The sequence below is a fragment of the Prinia subflava genome, chromosome 14, assembly GCF_021018805.1.
Source record: "Prinia subflava isolate CZ2003 ecotype Zambia chromosome 14, Cam_Psub_1.2, whole genome shotgun sequence".
Taxonomy (NCBI): Eukaryota; Metazoa; Chordata; class Aves; order Passeriformes; family Cisticolidae; genus Prinia; species Prinia subflava.
Genome location: NC_086260.1, coordinates 4,698,699 through 4,716,730, shown reverse-complemented (window position 1 = coordinate 4,716,730; position 18,032 = coordinate 4,698,699). Strand labels below are relative to the sequence as shown.

General features: G+C 45.7%; 2 protein-coding genes across 6 annotated transcripts in view; both read right to left on the bottom strand.

The window, feature by feature from the left end:
• Positions 1-2: 2 nt before the first annotated feature.
• Positions 3-7,566, bottom strand: LMOD3 (leiomodin 3). Its single transcript, XM_063411477.1, has 3 exons — positions 6,947-7,566; positions 3,699-5,066; positions 3-1,565 (listed from the first exon to the last, which is right to left on the bottom strand). Exons 1-3 carry the CDS (start codon positions 7,241-7,243, stop codon positions 1,539-1,541), a joined length of 1,692 nt encoding a protein of 563 aa, XP_063267547.1. The 5' UTR covers positions 7,244-7,566; the 3' UTR covers positions 3-1,538.
• Positions 7,567-16,176: 8,610 nt separating this feature from the next.
• Positions 16,177-18,032, bottom strand: part of FRMD4B (FERM domain containing 4B) — a 126,436-nt gene continuing 124,580 nt past the window's right edge. For all 5 annotated transcript variants that reach the window (XM_063412007.1, XM_063412006.1, XM_063412005.1 and 2 more), the window contains exon 23: positions 16,177-17,831. In XM_063412007.1, the coding sequence (XP_063268077.1) occupies positions 17,711-17,831 (121 nt within the window). In that variant the 3' untranslated portion in view covers positions 16,177-17,710. The remainder of the gene's footprint in view (positions 17,832-18,032) is intronic.

Below are 18,032 nucleotides of genomic sequence, written 5' to 3'. Positions count from 1 at the left end.
TTTATGTCACTTCCCTATTATGTGATACTTTAAAGAGATAGCTACTTGCTCTCTCTTGGGCAATACAGAAATGAGCTTTCCTGAGTTTGGGGCATTACATTTGCAAACAGAAGCAAAGCTGAGAAGGAGCTTTACAAGTTTGGAAGGTGAAGATTGGAAAGAGACCCAGGTGATAGGTACCAAAAGGACAAGAACAAATGAAAATTTGAACAAGTTATAGTAGAGACTACTTTGGATTCAAGAGGTCCTGGACATTGCTGATACTACAGGACTATTAAAATAAACATGGGAAGGGGGAGCAGGGTGGTACTGGGATTTAGCTGCCAGGGGAAAGTTGCTAAGTGTTACCACTCAGAGATTAACTCACCTGAAGGAAATCCTGCCAGGAGCTACAAAGCTCTGCCTTTGGATCAAGCAGCCACAGGAAGGTGCATTTTAGCACAGGGAAAGCCTTTGTTCTTTCCCTTGTGCTTTAAAAAAAAACAAAGAAAAAAGCCCCTAAAACAATTGGTCTCTCATGGATGTATTTCACAAGAGTGTGACTTACCTGCAGCTGCTTTAGCAGAAAGACGGCAGAACTTAATGTGATAATAAAGAAGGAGGAGAAAAAAAAATTCACAAAAATATTAAGGAAAGACTAAGTTGTGTATATACAGGTTTTACCCCTTCAAATGCAGCCCTGCCAGGATGTGACGTGCTATTCACACATCATACTAGGAGGAATTAGGAGTTTCTTTAACCCCTGGAAAAGAGGTGAGGCTCATCCTCCTGCCATAAAAACAGCGTGGAGAGAGACCTAAAATGGCATTTCAGTGCTCTCCAAGGTGGCTGCAATTAAGCACTGCAGTAAGACAGAGGTGAATCACAGGGAATGAACATCACAGTTCTCAAAGCAGAGCACGGCATCATCTTTTAAATTCTGATCAGGTGCAATACCCACTAGACATTGTTCTGAAATAGAGGGAGCTTGGAAGGTGTTCGTTGTACCAGAGCAGTCGTTCTGTCTGTGAGCACTTTGTTAGCAATGGAACTGCTGCACACATCTTACAGAGAGAGCTTTATTTCGTTTCTCTTTCCTTAGCCTAAAAAATGAAGCTGTATACATGGAATCCAAATACATTTCTCATGGACAAGAGAGTAATAAAGTAGCATGTGTGTGAAAAGAAAGATAAAGCACAGCGTGTTCCTGCAGAATCTGGCAGCAGAAGGACAACGTGGAAGCAAAATAGTTTGCTGACAAACTAGAAAGACAAGGTTATTGATGCCTCTGAGAAAATACTCCCACAACAAACTGAAGCCTCAATCCACTTGGCAGACAGATGGCAGCTGATTGTTTGATACCTGATGGAAACACTTAGCACTGACTTTTCCCATGCCAGCCGTTTTCACCACACTAATGCAAGTGTGTATCAGAAGCTTTGTTCCCAAAGAGTTGAATACACCACCTGGCTTCTGCAGAAAACATCTGCTGAAACAGTTGCAAGCAAAACTTGAATAGTCCTTATTCCAGGTTGTTTTCTTCAGGTCAGTCTGGTCTCTCACTCCAGCTGCTTCGGCAACGGCACCTGGACAAGGACATGAAGTATTAGGAGGAGGAAATTTCTCAGTCTTATTTACCAGGCCAGTTGAGACTAATACAAACCCTCAGAAACTAAAAATATAACAGCTGGCAACTCTAAGGAATTCTGGTTGGGAGCTCTCTTTTGTTTGGAAAGCCCCACTTGATGTTTGCAATTCCTAAGGTCCAAGAAATCAATTTGAAGGCACTGAGTCCCACCACAGCGAGAGCAAACACCCGGCCCAGCTCAAGCAGTAAAACTTCATTTTAGAAATGAAGCTGAGGGAACTGAGGCAAAAAGGAGTTCAAAAAGGAGTTACCAAGATCATGGAGTATAGGGGAGAAGAACACCCTAATGCCCCAAATCCAAGCGAAGTGGTCTGGTGACAGAAGCCAAAAAAGAACCAACCCAAAAATCCCAAAACAAACCATCCCAAGCCCCCAGTCCACAAGTCCATTGATTCATCTTTCCATGGGCTCTTGACATAGCAATTGTTATCTGGCATATTTAGGATGCACTATGAGTTGATCCCTCTACCTTTAACCCCACACCTCTCATGGATAAAATCCTCCCAATCATTTTTGGGGGAATGGCTGGGGTTCAGTATCACCCCTGGCACGTGGCAGCACGCAGGTTTCTCAACCATTGCTGTGCAAAATAAGGGCTGTGCCTGGCAGAGAACAAATGCCATTGTCCTCCACCTTCCTGAGAGCTGGGAAGGCAGCAGGTCCCACGGCTGTGAAGGACCAGTCTCCTGTCACCAGCACAATTTGTGAGCTTTCCACAAGCAGGTCTTGTTGTCTGGGATGTGGAACCAAAATGCAAACCCTAGACTGGCCTAGGAGAGGCCTTGGCTGCAGCCAAGGTGGACTGGTCAGCAGAAACTCAGAACCCCAAATCTTGCTTAGGGGACAGAATGTTCAGGGTAATCCTGGACCAGGATCCAAACTCACTGCAGGACCTCCCCCTGACAAAATATTAGGACAAACTACTCTGTCTGGAATCACTGAGGAAATAATTATTTCTTTGTAGGTATAAATGAAAGCAAAATTAGGTCCACTATATTAAAATGTCAATATTGAAAGAAAAAATAATTACAAAATACTACTTGACTATTTTTAATTACAAGGGATTTTCTATCCTCTTCCTTGAGCCTTGGCAACATGAAAAGGCATCAAGATGCAAATACATGAGCCAGCTTTTAGCATTTCTTGAATCAATGCAAGGGAATATAACAGGTCAGAAGAGCACAAGGTTCAATCTGGTGGCCAGCATTTTGAGAAGCAAAATTAATTTGGTACCCAAGTGAGAGCATAGCCAAGAGGCAGTTTTCAGTTCTAGACTGGCATTCTCAAAGTCAGGATGATGCTGAGCTCACTTGAGTTGACCACTGAGCCAATATTCAGTGGCAAAGTTTTACATGAAAACAAATATAAAATCCCCTACAGTACCACTACTTTCTTGCCAGAACCTTTTTCCATCTTCACTGCTGGTGATCAGATTTCTTTTTTCCCTATTAGCAGTAGAATTTTGCAATTGAGCTACATAAGGACAAACAAAAGAATTAGCAGCAAAACATCACTAAAATACACTCCTTGTTGCTGGGTGAGGGAGGCAGGAGCAGGGCTGAAGACTGTGAGTCCAAGCTGGATTTCAGTGTGTGCCAAGTGACAGTGCTCCCTTGTGTAAAGTGAGAGCTAAGGAAAAACACAGCTATTGAAGAGAGAAACATGGGGGACCAATGTGAAAAATAATACCTGTTGTACTCCTGAAACAACCATCCTCTAACATCACGTGCCTGTCATAACTAATACACCATCATGAGTATGGTAAGGTGGAGTTTCTGTGGGTTTGTTCACCTCCTGAGTGAATTTCCTTTCTTTTGCCTTGGGGATGCACACAGGGATGCACAAGGCTGCAGCCCTGGCGCTTGCAGCAAGTTCCCTGCGCCAGCCATACCTCAGTGCTGCTGGAAAACAACCACTGCACGCCAGGAGTGGCAGCCTGTCACAAAGGGGTGACAATGCCATGTGCAGGTGCATTTGCCAGCCCTGCCAAGGCCCAGCATTTCCAACCAGAGCTCAGAGCAGAGCGGGTGCCTGCCATTCCTTCCCCTCAGTGCCACCACTCGGCGCTTACCGGCTTGAGATAGGCGACGTTGCTCTGGCGGATGTCGTTGAGGAGCTGATCTCTTGGGGTTATTTCCACCAGGGGAGGGGGTCTCCTCCTGGGAATTGGTTTAAGTGTCTTGATGACGTCTTTGAGGTTGGTTTTCTCAGCCGGCTCCACGTACTCTGGCACGGGGGGTTTGCGCTGAGTCTTCTTCAGCTTGACCACTTTGAAGCTGATGGGTTTCTCTCTGCACGGCTGCTCGGGGGCTGGCGGCCTCGTGTTCTCCTGCCTTTTGCTCAGTGACACAGCTGCAGGGACGGGGGGTTTGGGGGCTTGTGGGGGCTCCTGCATCCTCAGCTGGGGCAGTGGTACCCCCAGCATTTCCCACATCCCGGGAGGCAACCCAAGTCCATTTCCCAGCATCGCTATCAACTCTTTCTGCTCCTTCATTTGCTGCTGCCTTTGCCCCTCTTGCCTCTTTTGCCTCTGCTTGTCCAGGTTCCTGCTGAGCAGGTTGGTCACCACCATCCTGGGCCCCGGCAGCTCGAAGTGATAGCCCATTTTAAGGAGGGTGGTGTTGGCTTTCAGCAGCCTGGCAATCTCCATCTCTGCCTGGTGGCCCAGCAGGCCCCTCTGGTTGTGGAAGCGGAGCTCCGTCAGCGTCTCGTTGTACTGCAGACAGCGCATGATGGCCACGATGCCCTTGCCAGAGATGAAGTTGGAATCGATGTTGAGGGTGGTGATGCTCCTGTTCTCCCTCAGCATGTTGGCCAGCGCGAACGCCACGTTGTCATCAGCCCCCACGTTGGCCAAGCTGAACGTTTTTATGTTCTTATTCTTTTTCATGGCGTTGACAAAATCTATCAGCATTTCCTTGGGGACGTTTTCTATGTTGTTCAGGTTGAGCTCCTTCACGTCTGGGTTGTTTTTTCGGACTTTCTCCAAGCTGTCTTCTAAATTGGTTTGATTTCCTGAAGGCCTGGCACTTAGCTTCATGAAGCTGGTATCCAGCGCTAACTTCTGGGGGATGTTCAATTTGGATATTTTCTTTTCATTTTCCTTAGGCTTTTCTTTGATTTCTCCTGGTTCTGTACCTGGCTTCTGACTTATCTGGTTGCTGTGACTGTTCTCATTGGTGCAATTCTCCTTTGTTTCCAATTCAGTCTCACTTTCTTCTTCTTCCTCCTCTTCCTCCTCTGCTTCTTCTTTCTCATCCTGTTCTGCCACTCTCTCCTTATCACTTCCATCTTTCTTTGTCTCCCCAGGTTGTGTTCTTGACTCGGACACGTGCTCATTTTGGTAATGTCTCTCTTTTCCCTCTGTTCCTGGCATCCTCCCGCCAGCCACCTCGCCACCTCTGCCGGCCTCTCCTTCCATCTCCTCCGCAGCACTTCTCTGAGGAAGATAAAACCTCACAGCTGAAATAGTTGCAAAACATCTTTGTTACAATAACTTTCTGCTCAAATAAACCTATAGCAGCTGGATTTAGATCCCTCTATGCCCATACAATAGAGAATAACCTTTAAAAGGGTCATTGTTGTAAGTTCAGGCTGCACCAGCTTGCTTGGGAACACAGGAACAATTTGTTCCTAAAGAGGCTGCAAACCAGTTTCTCATCTTTGCCTACTAAATTAAGTCCTGAAAATTAAATCCTGAATATATTTAATGATAGGTTAAGATGTTCTCTGAACCCTTTCGGGGGTTAAGAGTCTCTGATCCAAAGTCTCTTTCTGGATTTAGTATAATTATAATATATAATTATAATTATATATATAATTTATAATTTCTTTGACAGGAGAGAAAGTTTGCTTCATATGCCACAAAGCACTGAACATCAGTGTGAACCCCTGATGGTTTGCTCAGCCCAAGAAGGAGTAAAGAGGGAACATTGTGACCACTGTGGAATCATCCAGCACAAGGGACAACAACTCTGGCAGTCCCAGAGCATCACACCTAAGGCAGCACCTCACTGAAGATAAAATACTAGCTCAGTTTGGAGTCCAGAGACAAAAAACCAGCCCCTGCACAAAGCTGTTGCAGGGCAGTGAGGCTTCTACCACCCAAATTAGTTGCAAATTCCAGAATTTGCAATTCCAGAAACACTCCTAGCTTTTTCTTTGTCGAGCCTCTTTGTGCCAGCAGTTCGTCCATCACACCATTAATATTAGCATATTAATGCTAATAAAGCACGAATAAAATCAAGCTATTTCCCTGAGATTTGCACTACTTCAGGCAGGGCAGTGGCATGGCTTGTGCCACACACAAAGTCACACAAAATGGTCCCACTCACTCCTGCCCTTGGGGCTGTGGCTCCCCTTTGCTGTGGTGGTGACAGGGTTTGCTATGGGGATTGCCTGACCAGCTGTGAATGCAGCAGCCAGCTCCACACCCAGATTTCAGGTTTAACCTCAGAAGTGTTTAAAAAATTGTTTCTTTGAGGGTAAGAGTGTTGCAGGAGGAGAAAAATCCCACAGATTTCCCCTGGTCTCCAAAGGCAGCCCATGAAACCTGCCCTGGGAAGTCTGGGATGTGCCCCACTGGTGTGTATTAGCAAACCACTGATATTTAAAACAAAAATAAAATAAATCAGTTACCTCAAATTCACTTCTAGTGAACTTCACATTCAAGTATAGATGTGCTTCATCTGGCCAAGTTTCAATTCTATTAACCTATTTTTAAGTGTAGCCCTCATCCTGAAAGACATCTAAGTATGACCTTAACTTTATTTCAAAGTCATGGGGACAGTCAAATAAATTTAAGCACTGCATTGAGTAAGGTTGAATTAGTTCACAGAGTTTGCATGCTTGGTTGTTAGTGAATGTTTCACCCTGTTAAAGTACAGTGGTTTGGGATTTTTCTCCAGCATGTCACTAAATTCTGTCAATTAATAGTTTAATTTGTATGATTAATATAATCTTCCATGGAAAAGCAACATGGTGTTCTTCCATATGCAAACTCAAACAAATTAGAGTTACATCCTCCAAAACTGATCTTGTGACAGTTTCTCAGTGATTTGCTTTACTCAAATCAGAGTTAGGATTCTTTTCTATTAAAAAGCTTAAGTAAATATTTGGGAAAAGCAATTAAAAAATTACTAACGCTGACATCAGTCCAAGCTGGATTCTATCACTGATGAGGCTTTTAGGATTAATCTAAATTTGTTCGTACTCTACCTTACGTAAGGGACAGAAGCAGAGGCAGGTTAAGGTATTAAAGCTATAAAACAGATCCCACTGCTGATGCATGATAAGTATTTGTGATTTTTTGCTTGTTACCTCAGAGGGCAAGAGGGTGACAGGAACTCTCTCATCCTCGAGCATGCGTCTGGATGCCTTCTGCCAGTACAGGTAGTCAACCAGGGACCTGTGGTCAAAGCTCCCCGTGGGGGCTTTCTCTGTCTGATCCTTCTGTATCATCCCAGTCGGGACTTCAGGGTCTGGGGCCATGACTTCCATCTCACTCTGCAGCTCCTTTAGCTCCTCAGGGGACAGGTTAGCCAGGATTTCATCTTCATCAATGTCCTCAGCGCACACGTCTTCGTCGGAGTTTTGGCCAAGTTCTGACATGTTCATTCTTCCCTCCTTCCTCTAATACTTTTTAAACCTCAGGAGAAAGATAAATTTCAAAAGATTTTCTTTTTTTCTCCCTTCACTAGCAGTAGCTGATCTGGTTAAATCGACAAGTTCGTGTTTTGGTCATGAGCTGTGGCAGCTCCCGGGCTCAGTGCGGGAGACAGCCCATGCAGCTAAGTCTATATTAAGCTGCACTTGGCTGGATAAAGAGAATTTATGGTGATGCTCCATTTTCAGCAACCTGTCAGCTGTGCAAACCCTTCTGACATTTCAGTGCAGCTGGTGTGTCCCCCGCTGAGGGAGGCAGGAGACAGACATGTTCCAGAGGATTCCCGGGACACCGCACGCCCGCGGCTTCACCCCGCGCTGGAATGGCCCGAGGGGCATCAGGGCACGTTCCTGGTACCTGTGAGAGGTGCAGGTGAAACTTGGCCTCTGGGAAGAATCAGAAAGGTCTCTGTATCCATAACATCTCCAATCTATCTCAAAAGGGCCAAACCCCACAGGCTTTGCACTGCCTTAGGCCAGGTCTAAGCCCTGACTGAGCATCACAGGGGGTTTTGTTGAGTGCAGCCACCCTCAGCTGGGGACCTCTCCCAAGCCTCACACCCTGGGTAGGGGAAAGTCCTCCAAGATGGCAAAAGGCAGGAAGAGCTGGGACAACATGCACTTTGTGCCTGGGGACAGAGGCCCATGCAAGGACAGGCAGCAGCCCTCTGAAGCAGCCTGAGTGCTCCCAGGGAAGCATTTCCCAAGGCACATCCCTGCTCCCATCCAGGGGCAATGCCAGTGCCTGCTTCTGGACTGGCCTGTCCCTATCATGAACATCATTTGCACCCTCAGCTCTTCTTGGCTGACAGTTCATCTCAGGCTCATCCTTCTACTTTTTACCACTTTTTTCCAGAATGAATAAGCAACTACAAAGATTTACTTTGTTATATTTGTAGATCTGATGAAACCCTCCAAACTCCTTTTTTTGTTAGGTGTCCATTTCATCTAAGTGCCCCCTCCTTCAGAATATTTTATAGGCTGCTAAATTCACACAGCAAACCAGAAAGCCACACCCCTAACATCACCCTGTGAGTGGTTTCTTTGTAACAGCAGAGTACCAAGGGTGGCTAATTTTGCTATTCACAGTTTGGGCTGTTCATTGGATCAGGAAGATTTCCTCTCATAATTTCTAATTTTCTTTGCAGGAGTGTCAAATCAAATCCTCACCTTGCAAATGCAGCTTCCATAGGAGCAAAACCATGGGGGAGAGGTTGAGAAACCATGCCCTGCCAATTTTTAAGCCATATTTCTCATCACAGTCTCAACCACGCCCTGCTGGAGTCTGCCAGCAGCTAAATAGGCTCTGCATGATGACAGTGTCTCTTTGCTGTGTTTTGTAATATGAAACATGGAGCTCTAAATCCTGTTAACCTCTGTTAAAAGTCCATTATCCACACGTCCTCATTTGCCTCATGCTGTTACACAGCAGGGAAGAGGGCAAAAATTTAAGAACAGAGTAAGTGGTAAAGGAAAAGATAATAAAAACCCAAGCCAAGAATGCCATGGCTCCATTTGCCCCTTTGGCATTTCAGGGACGTCCTTATCCTTGTTTTATATTATGCAGTAGCAAGCACAACAGCAGACCCACACATCAATCTATCTGCTCCAGCAGCTCTAACCCCCAGTGATTGCTGCCCATAATGGAGCCCATAAATGGTTTCCTGATGTTCTCAAATAAATCAGTGCTCCTCAGTAGCTGGTATGCAGCTCTCCCAAACGATGCAGTTTGGGCCACAGAAGCTGTCTGTTCACTGCTTACTTCTCACTTGCTAATTTCTTGACTGTAAATAAAGCCCCATGCCACCTTCTTGGGTTTCCATGATCTTCAGCCAGGCCATCTTGGGCCATGGTCTTGTCAGATCATCTAAGTTAAGCAGGGTCAAACCCATGAAGTCCTCTTGAGAAGGAAAACAGGAGTACTGAGAACACTAACAGGTATTTGAAAACCACTTTTTCTCTTCAGCAGAAATATATCACTTGTCAATGCCACGATTAGGAAACCCTATACTGGGAATGATGCCTTCTCCATCAGATGCAGAGCAAAGGGCTGCCTGGTGACACCTCTCCTGGTGACACAGGTGCTAATCCCACAGATTTCAGAGGTGGGTATCATATTTTGCCTACTTTAGGTCTCTCCTCCATAAATTATGCTTCCAGGATGTACTTCCTTTCCTAACACACTGCTCAGTGTTTTGGTGTTCTGGTAACAGCACATTAGAGCAACAAACAACACCCTTGAGGTGAGGACACGCTCACAGTGGGTCTAAAACACTTCTCCAAGTCTAAACTCCCATCTTCTCCCCAAGAACATTTGTGGGTGTTCCCCTCAGAGCTTTCCAAAGCAATCACACATATCCCAACCTTCATCAGGACAGCAAAGCCACTTCCACTGGTGCCACTCGCTATTTCCACACCGATTTGACACTTGTTCAGGAATCCCTGGACTAACAAGCTGCTGCACGAGGTGCCCTGTTAGCACAGGGCAGAGCTGTGCTGTGCCAGAGCTGCACTCAGAGCCCCAGCAGAAGACAAGAGGTACCTGCAGCAATCACAGGGCAATTCCTACAGGCAGTAGCAGCTCAAAATTCACGCTGAGTAGGTACCTAAACACAAGCACTTTAGAGCACACCGACAGAGGGAGAGGTGTGCCCTTGCTAATGAACCATTCTGACTCTCTGCTTGCTGTTTGTAGGGCAGGCTCTCACACATGGATGAAGTCTGGAATGAAACCCAGCAGCCTCTCCTGCAGGATTGCTTCACCTCATTGATTTTTTTTTCCTCATTTACACATTCTCTTCAAAAAATCCAACCTTTCCCTCTTGAAAGACAAAAGGCTGACAAGTTCTTGAGTATCAGGAAGGCCTGACCCCTGTGCCATCACTTGACAGGAGGCAGCCCATGAACCCGTGTTTTGAGTGCCTAAAACTGTTCTATTTTTAAAGCTAACTGATGGGACACATGCTGTGGCTAAATACTGGAGAGCAATTTTTATAATGCCAGCTTTTATTTTTTTTTTCTCTTATAAATTTCCCCCCAGATTCATTCCCCTCTATTACCAATCCATGGCATTTCCAAGTGCAACTGGAACGAGTCAGGGAATGTGCCCATGTAACATAACCTTGCATTACTTTTAAGAAACTCGTAGGCTGATGGGAGAGTCTAAAATTGACAATCAGTAGCACACACCAAGCATGTCCAGCAATGCAGGGTAACCCAATACAGGGATTATGAAGGGTCAGATGATGGGATCTTAACAATAACAAACACTGAGGAAGGGGAGCAGTCATAGAGAGACACCCTGTGGGAAAAACACCAAGGGAAAAATAAATCACCCACCACACCTCCAAACTCTTCCAGATATAAATATATCAGATTCAATTTGTTGCTTAAATAGAGTAAGGACATCTGACTTTGGAAGCATTTGCCCAAGTTGCTGGACAGGGAGCTGCAAAGTCAAGCCCTGTGAGAAGCAGCAGGCGCAGCAGTGGCTGGATCAGGGCAGGATGGAGCAGCAGGGATGGGAATAAGAGCCCTGCAGTGCTGCCCCAGCTCAACCAATCACCACATCTGTGCTGAGATCTCTCATCATCTCCCATCATCACTGTGTTGATGTCTTGTAATTTCCTCTGCCTCTAGAGAAGCAAGCAGAGCTGCATCTCCTGTTTCAGTGGGAGCTGGGTGCTTCTGATTTGGCCCCCCAAAAAAGAACTTGATTTATTTTTTTTTTAGTTTCCATTTTTAGAGAAGTCTGAGAGCAGCTACAGTACCTACACAGTAGGAAACAGCCTCTGTCATCATCCATCTTCTTGATTACAGGGAAGAGAAAACTCAAATGTAGGGAGAAAAGGGGAGCACAGAGAAGCCTTTGATCATGACACAGATCAAGGACAGAACATTTCAGCCTGGGGCAGGGCACTGACCACACACAGTGGCCTGTCCAAAGCAATCCTGTAGAGAAATGCATTGGCAAGTCTGTGTATTGCCTTTGGTTTGTATCCCTTGGTTTGTATCAAAAAGGGTTAAATAATCGGCAGGTGGATTTCTAAATAATTTCAAGTGCTTTAAACCATTTAAAAATATCAGAACCCCCATGATTTTGGGGTAGGAGACAGCCCCACATATGAATGCTGACACTGAGATTTTGCTGCTGGGGGTCTGGAGATGACACAAAAGGCAACTGAGCTGCTCTTGGCAGTCTGGGCTGACCCAGGACAAACCTTTGCCCCATTCAGAGCCAAAACCTGTTCCAAATCTGACCCCCAAAGACTGACTCTGTGCTTGCTTGAACAACACTACACCTCCCCTGCCAACCACCAGCTCTTTTTTTTTACTGACCACATTCTAAAGTGGCTGGAGCAGCACTGCCAGCACAGCCAGGGGGGCTGCTCTGCACCACATTCAGCTACACAGAGCAGTTCTGTGGCTGCAGGAGGGAGTTTCTGCTCCCAGATATCATTTCTAGCACAAACATGGGCTAAATGCTGAAACACTCAGCACTAGTTTCTGCTAACTTGGTGCTTTACTTTCCCAGCTTGTTATTTACGTGACCTTGGTGAAGCACTTCCAAACACCAGCTGGGTGGTGGTTTGTTACCTCTTCTTCCCAAAGCACAGTGCTAACAGCTGCCAAAAGGAGTAGAAAACAGCCTGTGGTGAATAAAAACAGGGTCTGTGGGAGACCAGGAGTAATTTTGTTATTTTATGGGGAGCAGGCAATTCATCATGTTTGTTATCTGACCACGACTTCAGGGACTGAGCTACGGCTCTGCCTGGGACTTTTCACCAATGGGCAAACCCAAAAGGTGCCCTGAGCTGCCTCAGTGCGGCTTCACCTGCTTTGGGACAGAGCTGAGGCTGTTATGGCCATCAAAAGGGGACACTAAGCCCTGCACCAGGGGCTGCTGGGGACAGAGACCCTGGGGCAGCACTGGCTCCTGTCTGCTGGGCACAGCTCGCCCAGACAGAAAGCAAACACAGTGCTGAGTCTCACACTACCCATGGGCATTAACCCAAATGTTTACTACTATTAACAGAAGGCTTGTTATTGCAAATCTGTGTGCAAAACAGGCTCCGAGATTCAATACTTACATCAGAAATGCAAGCTCAGATCTTGAGAGAAGACATTAATCTCCCTGAAAGCTGTGTAAGAACCCATCTGTGACAGCATGTGCAATTCAGCAGTTATTTACTGCTCACTCTACCTTTATTTTTATGATTTATCTGTGCTCTGGGTTTACAGGGCAGAATCCTGGGAGTGACAAAAGCCTCACGCTAAAACCAGTGGCTAGAAATTAAATGTTAAAATGTACCCTCTCTTTTTGGCTAAATCTCTAGTTTCACTCCCAATGTTACCTGGCAGCACCATAAAACCAGAACTGCAGCAACACAATGCTAAGGATTCCTCAAGAAGCAACATCAAAACCTTTGCAAAGTGCAATCACCTCCACATTTATATGTAACACTGAACTCAGCACAAGCAGATCAGATGAGAATCAGAGCCATCCTAGGAAATAATGTCACCCTTCACATTGAAAATAGGCTGTATCTTTCTTTTACAGCATCCAAACCTCTCACAGGCCCACACCTCATATCCTCCTGTCCCCAAAATGTGCCCACAGGCAGTGATGCTGCAAATGCCACCTTGTTCTGTACACTTGGGGCACGTCCTTCCCTAACCTCAGCCTGTCAACAGGTGGAAGGATTTCTTCTAGAGTTACTCCAGCTGAGCCCTGGCTGGCTGCAAACTCTTCTCCATCTGCAGCTCTTTGATGGCCCTCTAATGATTAAATATAAATTGAGACTCCTTCCTGCTGTGCTGGAATGGGACAGATGTCCGGGGAGGCAGAGCACATCCCTCCACTTGCTGAAGGATTTATGGTAATTCCCTTCATCATAAGGGGCAGACAGGGATAACAAAGTTGGATGGATGGCAAGGAGCTGCTTCCTTTTAGAAGTCCTGTTTCTCTGTCATTAAAGCCCTGACCTTTGTGTCATCTCCTCCTGGGCTACCAGCATCGATCACAACTCGCACTGCCCCTTCCTCCAAGGAGGAAATGGCACCTCAGGCTTCATTTGCTCCATCAGAGCACAGGGTAAAAAGCTGTGATGATAAATCCTGCCCTGGGAGAGATTCACTGAGAGATTTCACTACTTGTGTGAGGCCCTGCTGTAGCTGAGACTGTCAGTTTTATACCTTAGAAAATTCTTAAATATGACCAAGAAGTACAAAGGAGATGGAAGAATAGTGCAGAATTCAGAAATCTTCCTAGGAGCAGTGTGAATGTATCCAGACGGTGCCAGGCAAGTGCAGGGAGCTTCTCCCCAGGCTCATGAGCAGCTCTCCTGCAATGATCCCAAAGCCCAGAAGATGGAGCAAACCTTCAGTCTTTGTAGGATTTCCGACACACGTTTTGGGACGGGCTGGGTGGAGGCTTCTCACCCACCCAGGAGCTGCAAACACTGCTGCTGCATTCTTCACACTTCAGCTGAGCAAGTCCAAGATCACAAATGAGAAGTCAGCAGAAACCTGCAAGAGTCACATATTGAGTCACCTTGGCCAAAATGTTTCAGGTAAGTATAGTCAGGTGAATTCTGAAGATTAGTGATCTGAAAAGATTTTCCTGTGTTGGGGAAAGGGGCTCCTGGCCTGAGCCTCATCCCTCCTGGGCTCTGCACTGGAGGAATGTCCAACACCAGCCTCCCACGGGGCTCGTGGAACTCCCAGCAGTGTTTGTCCTCTCGTATCTCAGAATATTTTTGCTCAAAACAGCAGAGAAAAAGCAGACAGCAATTAAAAATATCAGGCATGGCTTATTTTAGCTCAGTGCCCAAATTCCTTTTTAAGGATTCCTGGCAAGGACTGGCTCTTCTTTTTAATTAAAGCACTCAGAACCACTCCCCTACATACAGATTTAAGTGGGGTTTTATTTCCCCTCCACACTCCCATCAGCAGCATCCACCTTCTGAAGAGAGAGATGTTTGTAAAATCAAACCCTGTGGGGCTGGTGTTTCACCTTGTTCACCTCTTGGCTTTGTTCTGACACTACCAAATAAGAATTTCTAGGTATTTCTTCATACTGGAAGGGTCAGGAAGGATTCCAGAGGAGCACCAGAGGCAGAAAGCCTCCTTTACTCATGGTTTCTTTCCTTCAACTCTGCTGTCAGGCACTAGATGTCCTCAGTTATCCTGGAGAGGCAGGCTGTGGTTAAACAGCAACACAGATGAGATAGGAACTCAAACAAAGCACAGGCAATTTGTATTTCAGCTGTGAACAAGCAAGATAATGATTGTAAGTATGTCTTTATTACCTCCTCAGCTGCATTATACAGACTGGTCTCTGTGAACAGTTGTACATCTGCATCAAAACATCACTCCAGAAACACAACAAAGCAAGATGGAAATCTGCAAAGGGCACAGTTAAAGGTCCTGGGGAACAACTGGCAACAACTGGGAGCAGCAGCAGCTCCCTTGATATGCAGGAGATGCCACAGGGACATCATGATCTTTCCCTCCCTGTGCCATCCAAGACTGACCCTAAGCAACATCTTAGAAAAGTTGGATATTATTATTTTCTTCTGGGCCTCCTTCTTCACCCTGTACTTCCACCCTTCACAGAAGTTCCTGAAAACAAAACCCTTGCAGAGCCAGGCATGTGGAGAATGACAAGAGGGGCTCAAGAACTACAGCTCCACCACCCCACTTCAATTTCCAGTTCCTCTGCTCAGCTCTTGCTAACCTGGCTCTGAACTCTGGCTCTGGATGTTTTATACACAGTATCCCCAAATACAGCAGACCATCCTCAACGCAAACCCACCTCCAATTCCCATCTTCTCAACAGCTTCATCCAAAATCACCCTGGTTCTGTCCCAGCAGGCTGGAGGCCAGGCTGAGTGCCAGCATTGTGCCAACACGGATGTGTTGGGCTGAACTAAATCCTGAATGCTGTTGGAAAAGCCAATACAAAACTCTGTGGCTACAGCATTAAAATAAAGGAATGCAAACAAAGCTTTAAAGGGGGCAAGGACCTTGTCACACATCTAATTTCCTTTTTGTAGGAAAAGCTTTGAGAGTGCTGATGCCACGAGCTCTGGGTAAGGAACTGGGCTTGGCACCACTCAGCTTCCTGCTCAAAGCACTGCTGGTTTGTAGCAGTCACTTTGTGAAGAACTTGCCAGCAGACAAACCTCAAATGCTGCTTGGAGAAATGCAAAGGTACAGTGTCATGGGGGTAATTTTAATGGGTACACCTGCAGGGTGGGGTTTTTTTTAAACACTTATTTTCACCAGCAACCTGGAAATTAAGAATAAAATTCAGTGGTAGTTGTGAAGTTTATGGACACCATAAAAAGTAGAGAATTACAAGTAACTCTGAAGAGAGCAAGACTGAATAATCTGAAGTACTGGGTGACCAGGGTGCAAATGCAATTGTACATCTGAAACCCAAGTCACTCTTACAGATAGGTGGGTGTCTCAGGGGGCACAGACTCCAAAGAGGACCCAGCACATGAGCAACACAAACCCTAAAAGCCACATTCGAAATGGGAAAGGCTGTGGCAATTCCTATGTGCAAGGATAGATGAGCAAGAAGCATTTTCAAGGATACTTCTGTCTCTATATTGCTGGAGGGATGCTGAGTGAGCCCAGCTTGGCTGCCTCAGTACAGCTGATGGAGAAGCAGAAATTCTGACCTGATATTCTGATGTTTTGGGATCTCTGACCTGCCTGGGGCCAATCTTCCTTCAGATGAGGCCACTGACCCTCTGCACTCCACCCAACACCACAGGCCAAAAGAAATCAGACCACGGTGATTTACTTCAAAGCTCTGAAATAACACACACTGCACTTTCCCAAGCACTCAAGGAGAAACAGGAGGAATGCTGAAGTGGTTTTGGTAGCACACTTTTTAGTTTATTGACCTATACAAAATAATAGGTCTAAAAAATTCAGGAGTAGTAAAAGAATAAGCAAAAAGAGCTCTCGCATTTCTAGAAGGCTATACAAATATGCAAAACCAAGGAAATAAGTTATTTTTTATTTTGTTTTTTGTTCGTTTAATTCCAAATCGCGACTCTAATAATACAAACAACTAAGTACCAGCTTAACAAGTGTGTCCTTCTGTATATATTACATGCTCTGGAATACTGGTAAAAAACGTCAAAAAAGTTTATCAGAAACCTTTCTATTCACAATATGAACAAGGAGTAACTAATCTTTTGTATAAAAGAACAAAAGAGCACCATTTCTGGAATCCTGAAGCACAGTACAGCTGAGAAACGAGAGAGATTTTTACCGTATGCAGACGAGTCATCAGGAATCAGGCAGGATAACCCCGTGCCCGTTTGTTCCTACAGATGGATGACCTGAGGTAGGTTTATCCCTCTTAAATCAAGACTGCAGTCACACGTTTTTTCCCTAACAAATGGTTCTGTCACTCAGTGACTTTGCAAAGCACCGGCAGTTCAGGAGACTCACCTAATGCCCCTCATTTTAAGGCACCCACTCGGCTGTTTGTGTTTGCATCCACCTTTAAATACTGGCCATTGCTGCCCAATTGCTCCCTGGGGCTCCCCACTGCGGATCCTCCACCCACTGTGGCAGCAGCCACGGGGAAAATTTGCCTACTCCTGCACACAGTGAAGTTGTACCATGGAAAGGTCATTAAATGGGCCGTTATTAATTATGGAATGGAAAAAAAGAGCTCGAATTTTACTGCTTCTGTTTCCAAATCCACCACTACCTGTAGTTTTACATGATGTATGCGTCAGCGAATTTTTTCTTTCCAGAACTTGCTTGTGGTGCTAACAAACACTCTTAACAACACCCTAAAAACTGGACAGACTCATTCCAACCTCCATAATAAAAAAAAAAAAAAAAAACAACTCCAGCCTTCCTTCAAGTAATGTTCCAATACTGATTCAATCACCCTTTGCCTCACTCACACAGTATCTATCCTTCATAAGCCTATGAAACCTCTTCCAGGTCCTCATAAGCCATGGCAGAATAAATTTTCATTTTTTCTTCTTCTTTCAGACATCAGACTTGTGCTCCTAGAATTCCTGGTTTTTCCATAAGAGTCTGCTTTTCACATTTCTTCTTTTTTCTCTGAGGTTTGCCTTCAACACCTTCCAATCTTCCCAAAAGTGCTTGCTAAATATAAATACTTCAACCAAGTGCTGCATCTGGTCATAGATGAACTGTGGCTTGCCCTGGCTCCCGTGGGCTGTACGGATTCACAATGAAAAGCCATTTGTGGTAGGACTCTGTCACTTTGTTACAGTCCCTCTTTAATGCTGAATTCAACCTTTCCCAGCAAAACAGACTGCTTCCTCTTTTTGTTCCTTTTTGCAAGTTCCACCCGAGGTTGGCCTCGGCGTTTTGTGCAAGGCACGCAGGGGGAGGATGAGGGGTGCACGGGGGCTACACCAGAGTCCCAGGCTTGGAGTCCTCGTGCCAGTACAGCCTCTGCTCACTGCTGGGCAGCTCTTCCTCCAAGCCATCCTCCTCCTCCCCGCCCAGCTGGCTCGGCTCTGCGTACGTCCTGCAACACACACACAGCACCAGCATCAGCTCAGGCTCTTCCCCAGGCCCCTGAATTCATGCACCTCCCTCAGGCTCAGAGTTATGCTGGTTATTTTGGGTTTGCCTCCAATTACAAACCCATCTTTTGTGCTATAATGGGTAAAGTTGTGTGCAAGAGCAATCCCAGCTGCTCAAAACTGTCACAGTATCACTGGTTTGG